Below are 16478 nucleotides of genomic sequence, written 5' to 3' on the forward strand. Positions count from 1 at the left end.
ATATGATAGATATGAACAGTTATCATATATATCGAATTTGCACCTTAGTGATCAAGTTTGTTTGTAATTATAGACCAAGAATCTTCGATTAAGTAGAGAGGGCAGTGGGAAGGATGTGCGCCACTTTGAGTTCGATGTTGTTTCATCTGTAAGTCATGCTAAACATTCTCAAATAGGCAGTTGTCCGTTTTCTTTTATGGTTAAAACCATACATATGTTCTTTTCTATTAATGTGTTGTGTTCATGTCTGCAGTCAATAGAATATGAAGTGGGCGATGTTCTTGAGATTCTTCCAGGTCAAAGTTCTGCCGCAGTAGATGCTTTCATACAGCGTTGTAATTTGAACCCTGAGTCTTACATAACTGTATGTAGTTCTCCATTTGAATTTCTTTATCGGTGCTTTTTCTTGAAGATTTTTTCAGTGTTTTCCGTGTGCCAATATCACTGGACTCTTGCATTGGTTACCATGATAATTTTATTATTGGATTTGAATGTATGCATTGTATTCGCAATAAAAGGAAAGCCAATAAGGGATTTGGAGCTTTGAAGTTAGACATGAGCAAAACATATGACCGCGTATAATGGAGATACTTGGAAGCCATCATGCTGAAGTTAGGCTTCGCTGCGAGTTTTGTAAGGCTGATCTTAAAATGTATATCTATTGTCTCTTATTCATCCGTGTTAATCACAATATTTATGGTAAGCTGATCCCAAAGCGTGGTATTCGTCAAGGTGATCCTTTATCTCCATATCTATTTGTTTTATGTGCTCAAGGACTTTCGGCCATATTATCTCTTGCGGTGCGAAATAAACTGTTTCAAGGAGTTAAAATTGCCCATAATTGTCAAGAAATCTCTAACTTACTGTTTGCAGATGATAGCTTAAACTTCTTTCGTGCTAAGGAAACAGAGTGCATACAACTTCGAAGATGTTTGAGAGTTTATGAAATAGCTTATGGACAAACAGTAAATTATGATAAATTGGCCCTCACCTTCAGTCCGAGTGTTTCTTTGGATACTATAAATGCAATCCAGACTACCTTCTCTATACCTGTGGTTCAAGGCCATGAAATTTATTTGGGCCTTCCTACGTTCTCTCTTCGTAGTAAGCGCATTCAATTCTCTAATCTTCGTGAAAGACTTATCAAGAAGATCAATGCCTGGGCATCACGGTTTTTCTTTGCTGTAGGAAAAGAAACTCTGATTAAATCAATCTTGCAAGCCATACCCTCTTATGCAATGTCCTGCTTTAAGCTACCTATTTCATTATGCCATGAACTGGAGCAGTTGTGCGCTAAATTTTGGTGGAATAAAACAACCGATGGAGAGGGAATGCATTGGGCTAGCTGGAGGAAATTATGTAGACCGAAACAATATGGAGGTATGGGGTTTCGTAATCTCTCTGAATTTAATCGTGCTTTTCTTGCTAAACAGGTATGGAAAATTATTACGGATCCTTCCTCGCTTATGGCACAAACGCTCAAATCTCGATATTTTAAAGATTGTGACATTATGGATGCTATTTTAGGATCAAATCCATCCTACATATGGCAATCGATCCTTTGGAGTCGAGATCTTATTCAAAAAGGATTAATGTGGAGAGTGGGGAATGGATCCCACATCAATGCACTTATTGATCGTTGGATTCCTAATCTCTTTTCTGGGAAAAGCTCGATGACAGGCTCAAGTGGTTGAGTAAGGTTCAAGAACTTATTTCATGTGACAGAACGTGGAATGAAGTTGAGGTACGCTCCAAATTTCCTTCGTTCGAAGCAGAATGTATTCTTGATATACCTCTGAGAAATCAGCACACTGAAGATGATAGATTCTGGAAGTGGGGAAAGAAAGGCAAGTACACAGTTAAATCAGGCTACCTGGCTCAAATTGGATGCTTCGATCCACATGAATCTCTATCGCATTCTCGTTGGAAAAGCGGTGGAAAAAGATTTGGCAGCTAAACATCCCACATAAAGTTCGAATATTTTTTTGGTGTGCGAGCAATGAATTAATTCCCACTTAACTGAACTTGTTTAGAAGACATTTACATACCAATAGATGTTGTTTTTATTGTAGCTCTCCGAATGCTTCAACAAGCCATTGTCTAATCTTTTGCCCCCTTGTAAGGCATATCTAGAAAGGTACGCTTTTTTGGCCATATCTAAAGAAATGTGGTGTGTTGTCGTTTATATCATGTGAGTTGTGCCTAATGGATCAAGTTTCACCTGCTGAATTTGAATTGTTTGCAATGCTGGCTTGGGAAATTTGGAAAGAGATTTGTATTTTAAAACATAATAGCCATATTCCCAACAAATGTATTAAAGTTGAGTGGGTTATGTCGTATCTTGAGCAATTTTGAACAGGTAGATGTGCTTGAAATTTAGCTTCAGGGGAGGTGCAAAGTAGCAGGGATATGAGGTGGGTGCCTCCTCCGTTGGGGCAGTGGCGACTTAATGTCGATGCTGGGTTTAATGATACTGTTGGTAAATATAGTGTGGGTGCTGTGATTCAAAATCATTTTCGAATTATTTTTGCTGCCTCAGCCATTGGCATACGAAAACCAGGATCAGTGTTGGAGGCAGAACTCTCGGCTATTCATTTTGGTTTGATGCTTGCTGTGAGAGGTAACTTTTCTGATGTTTGGGTTTTCTCGAACTCCTGTAATGCTGTTAAAGAGGTGACGTCGAAGTCTGAGGCTCGCAACCATCAAGGACTGTTAGTCTTGAACATATTGGATATTTTAACTTCTGGTAGATTTAAAAAGTTAGATCATGTTAGTAGAAATGCAAACAAGTTAGTGCACTGTTTAGCGCGTTTTGCTTTATCTCATCCTTCTTGTTCATGTTGGATGGAAGATTTTTACCCATCGTGATTGATGGATTTAGCTACTGTTGATTTAATTAATGTATAATATCTGATTTCCCCACAAAAAAAAGTGATTCGAATTCTCTCAAACTGACACGAAACTAGTCCGAACATCGCACTGATAATAATTAATAACACAAGGGAGGTAAACCCAAAAAATTTGGAAGTTGATTCAAGAGGCAAACCCAAAAAATTTCTATAAGACACATGAAAATTTAAAAGTCTCTTCGTCCAGTTAAGAGGGTCTGCCTGGATCATACCAAAAAGGGGAACAATAACTCAGAAAATCTTACTAAGATAAGTTCCCTCCACTCTGCTGCCACAAATTAATGATATCAGTAGCTTGATTGAGCAGAACAACCATCTGTTTCTGGGAAATCCAAGGCTTACTCTCCAGACAAATTTTAAGCTCTTCCCACGCATCTTTCCTCGGCCAAAAATAATATGGGCTCAAAGGAACAGTCCCATGACCTCCCGCAATCACTTGATCTAAAGCTATCCCTATGTTCTTTTCCATCCAAACGAATTTCAAAACCAGCCTCGGTCCCTCCATAGGCATCACCACAACTCCCAGTTTCTTCTTTACTTTTTTATTATTGTCAAGATCATGATTATTATTATCCAAGATCGATGATTCATGAGTGGTAGAGGGAGATGAAACACGGATTTTGAAGGGTTCGAGTTTGATTTTGCTGGGTTGGGGTTGATGATAAGAAAAAGGTGGAGTCTTCAAGGTAAAAAATATTGAATCTCTGGGGAGTTTTGATTTGAGAAAAAGGTCTAAGTGGATTCTCGTTGTGGGTTGAGACTTGAGAGCACACCGGTGTGAACATCTTGTCCTCCGCTGGCAGAATTATTCGAGGGAGAAGAAAATGGCTTCGGGGACCGCGCTCGTACTCTTAATAAATAACTAGTAACCGTGGCTAATATATTAAATATTTATGATATTACAACATAATGACGTCACAACATAAAGAAGAGAGTTTATTTTTCACGGTGGTTAGTTTGGAGAAGAAATAACATTATTTTTCACGTGAGCAGTTTCCTTATGACGGTGAATATAATATTATTTGTTAAGAAAAAATATAATATAAAAAATGAAAAGGGCTAAAATAAGAAAGAAAGTTGGTGTTCTCATAGAGCGGTTATTATTAGGGGCTCAACTATAATAAAATAGTAAATAGTAAATATAAAAAATTAAAAAGGGTAAAACAGGAAAGAAAGTTGGTGTCTTCACAGAGCAGTTATTATTAGGGTCTCATACTTAATATAATAGTATAGATAATTTTCATTTTTTAACTTTTACAAAAATACAGTTTATTTTTTTCCTTCATAATTTATAGATAGATAATTATTGTTTCCCAAATTTTTTTCATCGTACTACATTTTAATACAACTGTATTTTCCTTCCAAACATCATATATACACTAGTAACCGTGGCACACACGTTGCGTGTGTCCTGAATACATGTGGCTAATATATTAAATATTCATGATATTACAACATAATGACGTCACAACATAAAGAAGAGAGTTTATTTTTCACGGTGGCTAGTTTGGAGAAGAAATAATATTATTTTTCACGTGAGCAGTTTCTTTATGACGGTGAATATAATATTATTTGTTAAGAAAAAATATAATATAAAAAATGAGAAAGGGTAAAATAGGAAAGAAAGTTGATGTCCTCATAGATACGGTTATTATTAGGGGTTCAACTATAATAAAATAGTAAATATAAAAAATTAAAAAAGGTAAAACAGGAAATAAAGTTGATGTCCTCATAGAGCGGTTATTATTAGGTCCTCATACTTAATATAATAGTATAGACACACACACACACACACGATGTTTCATATCTTTGATTGTGATAAATTGATCACGAATATATTATATTTACATCTTTTTCCTTCAACATTTCAAATACCGAAAAATAATAATGCATATATAAATGTAATTCAAAAATATCAAAGTAAGAATATCGCAAAAATCAATTTCTCAGACCAATAATGTTCCTAATCTCTTTTCCAACCATTTTCTTGTATTTAAATGAGAGAATCAACTCTATTAAAAAAATAAGAAGAGAAAATCAACTATTTTCAAGACCAGGCTTCGACATAATACTTGTCGGCCTTCTCCAGTGCTCGAATCCATCTCGAAGCAACCTCTTTCGAAACCCCACTATCAGCAGAAACTATATCTTCAAAGGCTGATAATACATCTGAAGGCATCTTATTTGACGATCCAGCAATGTACACAGAAGCACATTGACTAAGCAAACCCCATATCTTAGTGCTTTGCTCCTTAATTTTGTGTTGCACATACACTTTCCGTGGCTGGTCCCTTGAAAACGCAGCATAGAATCCTCCACCCTTGTCTTCGGATAGTACCCTCCGTTCTGTGAATGCTTCATCCAAAAATCTTGATAGAGAAAGTCATTGTCTCTGTTTCTGCATCCGAAGAAAAAAATCATCGGAGCTGTTGGGTCAGATTCATTTTGAAGTGCTCTTACTTCCACAAATCCACGAAAAGGTGCACATCCCGTTCCAGGACCAATGAGGATAAGAGGAAGGGATGGTGGTGGAGGAGGAAGCGAACCTTTCTTAAACCACACTGCTACTAGTACATCTGATGAAGATTAAATACAATTTGTGAAAGTATATAACAGGAGACTAAGATTTTCTTGGTATAATAGATAGAAGTCAGAATATGATAATGGACTCACTCTGCTGAGGATCAAGACTGGCTAGCCAAGACGAGCAAAGACCTGAACGCTTCCTCTTGTATGGGTCTTCCACGTGACCACACTTACCGTTAAGTGCACTTGATTTGGATGAGCTGAATGACAAGAAGAGATGGAGAAGGCCCTTGTTTTTAATGGAGGAACCAACTGTACCAACCATTCGAAGGGCATTTTCACAGAAGGGAAATCCTCCAATACCTACATTACATTATAGCTCCGGTGAAAAATGAGTAAGAATGCAGAGTAGAAAAGAGTTCATAAATTCTCCTCGTCCTTCTAACATAAATATGAAGCACTTGAACCTATCAAAGAGCACGTTATCTGAAAACCTAAAAATGATTACCTATTATATCTCTGATATGAAGCAATATTTAAAGACGATGCTCTTATTTTTCCTTTGTTCATCAATAGAAAGAAATCACAGTTTATGCGTACAAAACAAAATTATTTCCTTGATGCAAATGGTTTAGTGGTATATTTTCCGAAATATAACAGGTCAGAAATAAAAGTTGCAAACCAAGGACACTACCATTTTCCCGGGACAAGATGAAACATCAAAGGAGAATATCAAACAAACGTCTTGCATTTTCCAGGGTTGATCGCATAGTACATTTTACACGTAAAAAGACGTTGAAAAAGGTTTACATAAGAAATAAGAAAATCTAAAGGACAAATGAATGCAAAATAATACTTGTAGAAAATTAACAATATCTTGTCACCTCTAAAATAGTCCTTCGCTCCTTCTGGTTGTATTGGTATAGATCATCTCTTCCTTCTGGAGGCAAAATATTGAAGCCTTTCCTTCTCATGTTCAGCACTGGCAAAAAAACTCTTGACCTAAAGAAGCCCATAGATTAGAAACAACAACTGAATGTGTTATGGAGAACATCAGAAACAATTGTCTTGATAATAAAGCAGATGTGCAAGATTAAGATATTGCGACACAGGATACACCAATCAATCATATCTTCAATTCAGAATAAATTGACAAAGCAAAAGATACAAATCAATTGGTACAAGCTTAAGATAACTGTTCATATCTATCATATCTATAATAAATTGACAAAGCAAAAGATACAATAAATTGACAAGCAAAGATACACCAATCAATCATATCTTCGATATATATGATAACTGTTCATATCTATCATATTTTCAAGCAACTCAATACTCATGTTTACCGGTAGGAGCATGTGTAACCTATGGATACTTATATACCTTGCACATGAGTTTCAAATAGACAGATGAACTGAAAAAAACAAATCAACTCATCCCTCTAGTACCCAAGCATTTCTTAAGAAAATTAACTAGCTGGGAAAAACTCAGTGCACATGAAACAAAATGCAAGTCAAAGGTTTCCAGATCAACCTGTAGCTAAAACACACTTCCATCAGCCCCTCAACCAACCAACAACAAAAAGCATTTGAATGTTGTCAGCAAGAACAAACAGACAAGAGTTGTTTGATCAAGTGCTTTGTCATTATATTGTAACCAATCAAATTCATGAACCAAAAGAAGTTGCTTTTGGAAGCACGTGTGGCCTCATAAAAACTTTGGTATCTATATATACATCATTACAAATTTACAATCAGTGTTTTTGTCAGTAGGTTGTGGGTAAATTATAGTCAAAACATGCTTCCTGTGGATCGGAAACCTTTTCTATTTCTGTCAGAAAAACACACTTTCAAATATTCTCAAGTCAAGGATTTATCCCTAGGAAGAAAGATATGCTATACTGCTGAAATTTGACGGAATAGTTTTGAAAGACTCAAAACACTTGTAGATGAAGAAAGCACAACTGAACAGGTAAACAGAATATCACGACAACTATTTTACTGGTAAAGACAAAATATGATGATAATACCATTTTCAGGAAGCACTCAGGCCTGTTCTTCCCAGAAGGTACTGCAGGAGTCATTGAACGGGTCCTCTCAACCTGCATCTCAAGATACTTCAAACCTGTACAGAGTTTTCACTTCAATACGATCTTATAGTGGCAGAAACATAGACATATTTCTAATAAAATAAAAACTTCGGATATCATCAATGCATTATAATATCGAGGAATAATGAAACAATGAAATATGGAAGACTTGTTGGACTTTCATTGAAACGTCTGCCCTTTTTATTGCTTTAAAAGTACTAGAAATTTTTTTTTTCTTACTCTCACTAGCATCGGCCGAACCACCAAAAATTTCATAAAATATTTTGGACATCATTTTAAAATAAAGCAACCTACTATTTATTTGAGAAATACAGCCCATACTATAATCTCTCAAAACATAAATAAAAAGTCATTAAATAACTTTAACATAACTTAAAAATAATAAATCACAACTAGTGCGGAAAACTAGCGTCGGTCCTCGGGTTATGTGCACCTTCAGTCCAGCAAAGTCAACCATCAAGACCTCCATTATCGTATTCATAATCAATAGCACCTGCATCAATCACACATATTGAGTCTAAAGACTCAACACGTCATATTCTGGATAACGAGTAATACGTAATACAGTTAACATATAACAGTGAAAAATAATTGTACTTAAAATATCATTTTCATGAAGATGCATAAACTTAAACTTAAACATTTTAGTAAACATTTTCATGATGCATAAAACTTTTAAATAAAAACATTTCCATAATCCTTTTTCATAAACATTTTCATAAACATATTCATGTCATCATCAATATGTTCATATACATATCATCATCAACATATACGTATTCTTTTTTCCTTTCGTTGAATTCAGATCGTTAATTGTGACTTTCGTGTTCATCTACGTCTACGTGTTGGGCGATGGATCCATCTACATGTAACCACAGTACTGGGCGGCGGGGACACCAGCAACACTCTCACCGGTCAACTGGGCCTTGGCCTTACGTATTAACATATCATCGTATACATCTACATGTACGTATCCAAGAAAACACGATCGTCGGGCTCCCACTGGGACCATAACCCTCACGAAATTTCCAACATATCATCGTATTAGTCACAATTACTTCACTTCCTTCAACGTTTCATATTCTCATCACCTAATAAAATTTAAACATGCATATAGCGTTTTTCTTTTAAACCAAGCATGCATCATGACTTTTAAATGTCCATAATTAAACCATAAAATCCATAAACGTTTTAAAAATAACATTTTAACATATACATATCCATGAACATTTAAAATAACATTTGAACATATAAAAATTCATAAACATTCCAAATAATCATATTAGCATATAAAACAGCATTCAGGACACTGCCATGACGTTTACTAATTTCTAGGTGTAAAAAGACTGTTTTACCCCTGGACTTGTCATTTTACGTTTTCGACTTTTTTCTTGATTTCATGACTCTAACATGTCCCAAATAATTATTTAAGCCTACAAGAATTTTCTCATATTTTTATTTAGCATAATTCGATGACTTTTAAATTTATCTTTAAATATAGCGTTTCAATGCGTTTTTTAATCCCGAATTAAACCAAAATTTCACATAAAATTCCCAAATTAAAAACTTTGACTTATAATAATTATTTAAGCTTAAACCTAATTTTTCATAATTTTATAAAGCCTAAAACTAGACTTTTCAATTAACTCGTTAATTAGCGTTTCGTGCGGCGATTAAATCCCGAATAAATCCAAAAACGTTATTTTGATCCCAAATTTTTAACATAGCCTTTTTATTATTTATTCTACCCTTCCATGTCATGAGCCACCCCCGTGGACCCACAGAATCAATTTTGGCTTAATTAATCTCGTTTTTGACCCTTCGACGAACACACCGAGCCATCTCCCAATTTACTCGAGCCACGCCCGAGCCCCCTCGAGCCAAAACCTAGCCAACCCATCTAGGGACCCTACTGAACAACTAGAACCCATTGGACCTTACCCTAAGCCCCAAAAACGAAGCAAAACATTAGCTGCAGAAACAGCCCCAAAAACACATCTAGACACCCTTGAGCCTAACTCGTTTTTCCCTGAGCCAAGCTCGAACCCTCTTGAACCAACCTCGACCCAGACCCCCTATGGACCCTACTGGACCCTTAGAACCTAAGGACTCGAACCCAGCTCCTAAAACCGGAGCCACAACAGCAGGTGCATGCAGCAGCCGAGGAAACCCATTTGACATGGACTCTACTTTTCTGTTGCTTGGACCTAGCCAACTAACCCAGACCCTGAACCAGCCCCTTGTGCACCTTCTTAGGACCCTAAGGACCTAACCTAGCCCAGCCCAGACCCCCTCGCCGAGCTACTTCTTCCTGCACCAGCAACTGAACCTGCGCCTCTCCTTGATAACTCTCTCGGGTGGTGTCCTCGATGGATGGGACTCCTCCTAGCCCTCTTGTTTCGACTCCTAACATGTCTAAGTCCCTACCCTTGACACCCCCACGTCCCTGGCTAGCCCTGGAACCAAGCCAACCCAAGCCTAGCCAACAACTCATCAAAACCGAGCCCCTCAAACTTCATGACAGAAAATACGTACCAGCTTGTGTTCTTGTTCGTGTTTGGTGATTAGGGAGTGTTTTAAGAATTTAAAATTCATGTTAAACAATACCCTAACACTTCCTAGACATGGCAGCCCCTTTATGCACATAAACAATACAATTTGGATAAAAAATCCTACTTGAAAACTTCATGATACATGCAAAAACGAAAATACACAAAGTGCTACTTGTTTTGCAAACTTTTCATGCATAAGAAAAATACTATGATGTGATGATTAAGCCCCCAAATTAGGCCCACTAGTGCTTGATTAGGAATTAATTAAAATATTATAATAGTTTTGTTAAAAATAGTTTGTGAATTTAATAGCCGGGTTTCCCAAAAGTTCGCATTTTTGATGAAAAACCAACACGATAAAAAATACGTCCCGGCGTATAAAATCACCTCAAAACTCCTTATTTTCAAAATAATAAAAACATCACCTTTAGTTTAAATGATTAAAAATAATTATTTAATAAAAACATTTTCTATTTTTTTCAGCCCTCGGTCTCCGTTCCTCGATCGCAACTCGAATAACCTTTAAAAATACCTTTTAATGCAACAATGTAGAAAGATATATTTTAAACATGTAAATATGCACAACATAATTAATTCATGCAATTAAAAAATTTAATTAAAATACAAAAAATTTAATAACTCAAATGCATGTGGTTCGCGTGGACCTTTAAATTTTTGGGGCGTCACATTCATGTTCACCAAATATCTAAGAAACAAGTAACCTGTGGCATTTGAAACTGGTGGTACCCCTTCATTGATGTCATGATATATAATTTGTGCTCTAGGTCGATCAATTAAAGCTGTATCTGGATTGACAAAAACTGGACCATTTGGAAGTAATTTGGGATTCATTTGATATAATATATTCCACAAGGAGGACATCCAGGGATCCAAAGCCCCTTCATACCTATGAACGAAATGCCAATCATAAACCTTTTATGAGAATGAATAATTTAAAATATTCACATTAATTTGAATAAATGAAAATTAAAAAGTTGAATATCTTAAAATATGCAGAAAACAACATAAAGTGCACAAGTCATCTGAGAGCCATTGTCACAGGAATAGCCAGATGAACAATTAGCATCATACTACAAGCATTTTGGCAAGTGAAAATTAGTACCAAATGACACAGCCATTAAAATACACCATCAAGACTAAAATTCTGTGTTCTACACATATATGGACTACACAAAACTAGAAGGTTATTCGAGCACACTAAACTTGACTTCATATATAAGAGGAAAATAATTAGGTAGGAGGAGTGGAATTCCTAATGTTAGATGCACACTCCATAATTGCTCTGATATCCATAAAATGTTTATAATGCAGCGAAAATGTCCTATTGCAAACTGACACGTTTCCCTGTAAATTGATTACACGCTAACACCATTTGGACGTTGAATTTGCATCTCACTGGAATCCAAACAACATGAAGTGCTTTCATTTCTCATGTTTTATTGAATTAAACGGGGAAAGACCGTAAATTCCATATTGTAAATTTCATAAGAGCTAATGGTTAATCATCTAAAATCATGTGAATAAATATTGTACCCTGAAGGATGCTGATCATCTCCCCGACCTCTTTCAATAATTGCCAATGCACCAAGATCTAACAGTCGTTTATCGAGCTTCTTCGCTACAAACTACGACCAGAAAATCCATTTATGTCATGGAATTAATAAGCAAGGAAAGATTATCGAAAAAACTTTTTGAAGATGCAATCTGTTAAAACAATTATGACGGAACATTCCATTATGAGAATTTACAACCAAACATATGATACCTATCCAATAACAATACACCCTGGTAATCTGAAAACAGGAGAACCAAAAATTTCCTCTATTTATGGCAATTGAAAAAAAATAAGATCAGGCCATTTATATCAAGAAGATCACTTTAATTTTCATCATTATATTTAGAATGTTCAACAAAAAAATGCATGTTTACAGTGCGGAAGAAGGAATACCTTCCTTTAGAAATAAGTTCATGAATTGTAATAAGGTGTTGATCTAGAAATAAGGTCATAAGATGATTTAATAAAGTAAAAATAAAAACTTTACATTATATTTTTGGTAACTTGAATCACCCAATCCAAAAACGGCATAACAAACTCCATTAAGCCACCCATGTGACAAATTTTTTTGCAGCAAAAACCTCCAAAACCCCTGCGAAATAATCTTGATTATGACGGATTAAAGCTAAGCACAAAAACAAAGAATTTATTATCATTAAACATAAATAAAACCTTAATAGAATCAGGGGCATCTCCTTGTCCTGTGGTTGACACCACAAAAATCACTTTCTCTTTTTTTGGTAAGTCACTCTGTCCAAGTAACCAATATAATCAGCCTACAAAACATTTAAAAAAACTGAAAGTTGGTATGTTCTGAAATAACGAGTAGAAGTATACCGGATGAAACTCATCCACAGAGAGGACAGAGACAGAAAACATTTGAACTCTATCTATGGCATTTAAACATTCACTTTGAAACTCTATCTTTTCTTTTGTATTGCCTTTTTCTATGATTTGAGACATAACAATGCCTCCAATATATATATCAAATGAATCAATACATAACCAATAAGCACTTGAAGGGAATAACACATTAAAACCTTTGAAACACAATACATATATCATCATGTGAGCAAAAGAATGAGATTTCACTTACAACCAATAGAAACTTCCAAACTATACACTTGATACACCACCTACAACAATAATCCATAAATAACACCATTATCAACTCAATATCCAAGAATACATAACATATAATCCATAAAACCAACTCTAACATTAAACCCAAATCATCACTTCTCCAAAACCAAGCATAAACAAAAATAAAAGTTTACCTTAGCTTCCTAGAGCAACCAAGAACCTTGATCTTAACTCGAATCACCAACCAAATCCAAGAATCAAAGGTTGGAAATGAAAGAAAATGGGAAAACCCTAGCTTCCTTGGGAGAAATATCGAGCATGGAGGAAAGAAGAAGGAGGAAAATGATCCAACCACTCCAAAAGTACACTTAAAATCTCGACCATGCCTCTACTATACATGACCGCGGGTGCGCTCCAACAAGCACCGCGGGTGCGCTGATACGACAGAACCCTCAAACTGTACCCTGAAACAAACGACCGCATGTGCGGTCCTGCAATCACCGCGGGTGCGGTGCTACACCGCGGGTGCGGTCCAACTCTACCGCAGGTGCGGTGCAAAGGCAGAACTACCAAAATCCATAACACATGACCGCGGGTGCGGTCCTTGCACGAGTGCGGGTGCGGTCTGGTCACAGCGAAGACAAATCCCAAGCTACTAAAATCAAACCGCAACAACACAACAATACTATAACCAACCATATCAACCAAACCAACAAACAATAATACCAACTATACTATAACCCAAAGCACAACTATAAACTTCTAACCAAATAATCCATAACAATAAAGACTTAAACCGTACCGTTCACCGGGCTAGGCTATTACAATCTCCCCTCCTTAAGGGAATTTCGTCCGCGAAATTGACATCACTGCACGAACAACTCAGGATACTTCTCTCTCATCTCATCCTCTGGTTCCCACGTAGCCTCTTCTATCAAATGGTTCCTCCAAAGGACTTTAACAATGCCGATCTCTTTGTTTCTCAACACTCTAACTCTGCGATCCAGAATCTGAACCAGAATCTCTTGGTATGTCAAATTCGGCGTCAAGTCCAATGGCTCGTGGCGAAGAATATGGGAAGGATTCATAACATACTTCCTGAGCATCGATACGTGAAAAACATTATGGACTCTGTCAAGATCTGGCGGCAAGGCTAATCTGTAGGCTCGATCACCAACTCTGTCTAAGATATCAAACGGGCCTATAAATCTCGGACTCAACTTGCCCTTCCTGCCAAACCGCATTACACCCTTGAGAGGTGCAATCTTCAGAAACACGTGGTCGCCAACCTCAAATTGCAAAGGTCTACGACGAACATCTGCATAGCTCTTCTGTCTCGACTGCTCCGTCTTCATCCTTTCTCTAATGACAGCAACCACAACAGCTGTCTGCTGGACCAACTCTGGACCCAACATCTTCCTCTCGCCAACCTCATCCCAAAACAAGGGAGATCTACACTTCCTGCCATAAAGTGCCTCATACGGTGCCATGCCAATCGTCGCCTGGTAACTGTTATTATATGTGAACTCAACAAGAGGCAATTTAGAATCCCAGTGTTGGAAATCTTATTCCGGAGTTTGACAAAATAACGCAAATGAACTGAGTAACTGAATGGACGTCAATACCAACTGAATGTATTAACTGAATTGCGCAACGAGTTACCAACTGGATAAGTAACTGAACATTCGGCTATGATTATGTTGGAAACAAAGTTCCGGCATTTGACAAAAGATTATTTAAACAACTGAACCTCGCAACTGAACCTCGCAACTGACTCGCAACTGAATGAACTGATACAGTTTGGAAAACTGATCAGTCAAACACATTCAGAAAAACATCAATTCAAGCTGTCTTGGGAAAGGATGATAAACCGACAAGGAGACATAACAAATAGAAATTGAATGATGTCGCTGCAATCGAATCAAGATGGTCTAGAACAAAGCATTTCGGCTAAAGCAATTAAGACGCCGAACTACAATCAATGAAGCAAATCATGCGATGAATCGATTGAAGTCTAAAAGAGACAAGAATTAAAGTTCCTGTCGGAATACCGTTGTAAATCAAAGGTATAAATACAAGAGATGAACAGCAAAGAACAAGCGACCAAAAAGATAAAAAGCTTGCTGTTACTCTGTCAAATTCTCAGCTCACACTTATTTGAAAAATCTATAGCAGTTAAGGCTATAATCTGAGCTTACTAGCACTTCACAAAAGTCGTTAGATTCAATAGTGTTGAGATCAGTTACGTACTGAAAATACTGTGGTAAACTAAGAGTTTCAGTCTTGGCAGTTGAAAGTCCAAACTGAAGTGGGTCTGTACAAGTGTTGTATTTGATCAAAGTCTTTTAGTGAATATCCTATCCTCGTGATAGAAGGGGTGACGTAGGAGTAATTGAATTCTCCGAACATCCAGAAACAACTCTTCCCTACTTCCTTTAATTTCGTATTCTATCTTTCAATCATTTAATTTCCGCAACTACTTTAGTTTAGCTGATTGTTATTGACTAACAAGATTCCGAGCTTCAGTTTATAACCAAACTGAACTCAAATATATTTGAAAGAATAAATTTTATTTGTGAGTGTTTATTCAACCCCCCCTTCTAAACACTCTTATTACGTCAACCGATCCTATCAAGTGGTATCAGAGCGGTTGAATCTTGTTCCTGAATACTTATATCTATAAACTTACTAAAATGACTTCATTCAATAAAATTCCTATGTTCTCAAGAGAAGATTTCGATGACTGGAAAATCAGAATGCAGGCTCACTTAGCTGCACAAGATGATGACATGTGTTATGTCATAACAGAAGGACCCATGACGATTTTAAAAGCAAATACAGCAATTGCCATAACTGAAGGAGCACCACAGAGAATTCTAAAGCCCAGAGAAGTGTGGACGACTGAGGATAAAAGAAAAGCCAATCTTGACAATGTGGCCAAAGACACTCTATACAAGACACTGGACAAAGCAACTTTCAACAAAATAAAGATGTGCAAAACAGCAAAGGAAATTTGGGAAAAGCTGATTCAGTTATGTGAAGGAAATGATCAAACAAAAGAAAATAAACTCTCTGTAGCTATTCAGAAATTTGACAATATCAAAATGAAGGTTGGAGACTCAATGAACGAGTATGATGAAAGAGTGAGCAGTATTGTCAACGAACTAAATGCACTTGGAAAAGTGTACTCTAACAAGGAGGTTGCACTAAAAATAATGAGAGGACTTCCAAAGGAATGGGGTGTAAAAACTATGGCTATGAGGGAATCTAAGGACTTGAACAAGATTGAGATTCATGATCTATTTGCTGACTTAAAAGCTTATGAATTTGAATTGCAGAGCAGAGAAGGCGAACCATCCACTCCTACAGTTTCAACTGCTTTAGCAGCTGTGAGAATAGAGCCAACTGGATCAGTCGAGAAATCTGCTGATCAGTTAAGCAATGATGCTATGTCTCTATTCATCAAAAAGTTTGGAAGATATACGAGAAAGAACCAAGGAAGTTTTCAGAAGCAATATCAAAGAAATAATTCCAAAGAAGAAACAAATGCCTGCTACAATTGTGGTAAAACAGGTCATTACATTGCTGACTGTCCTAAACCTAAAAAGGATAGTCAAGATTCAACTGACAGAAGAAAGAAACCATATGAGCATAAAAGGAGACCTAGAGATGATAAGAAAATCCACCAAAAGAAATATGAGGTGCTAGTAGCTGAAGAGAGC

The 16478-nt window shown here is 36.6% G+C and overlaps 1 protein-coding gene and 1 pseudogene across 1 annotated transcript; one reads left to right on the plus strand and one right to left on the minus strand.

Moving 5' to 3' along the window:
• Nucleotides 1–2409: 2409 nt before the first annotated feature.
• On the plus strand, nt 2410–2868 carry LOC140816023 (uncharacterized). Its single transcript, XM_073175090.1, has one exon. The coding sequence runs from the start codon at nt 2410–2412 to the stop codon at nt 2866–2868; it is 459 nt and encodes a 152-aa protein (XP_073031191.1).
• A 1977-nt stretch (nt 2869–4845) lies between these two features.
• On the minus strand, nt 4846–12552 carry LOC140816024 (NADPH-dependent diflavin oxidoreductase 1-like; annotated as a pseudogene).
• Nucleotides 12553–16478: the final 3926 nt, after the last annotated feature.

Source organism: Primulina eburnea, chromosome 16, assembly GCF_022965805.1.
Source record: "Primulina eburnea isolate SZY01 chromosome 16, ASM2296580v1, whole genome shotgun sequence".
Lineage (NCBI taxonomy): Eukaryota > Viridiplantae > Streptophyta > Magnoliopsida > Lamiales > Gesneriaceae > Primulina > Primulina eburnea.

Coding starts and splice junctions, on each gene's coding strand:
- LOC140816023 (XM_073175090.1), top strand. CDS start 2,410: ATGAGGTGGGTGCCTCCTCCGTTGGGGCAGTGGCGACTTAATGTCGAT.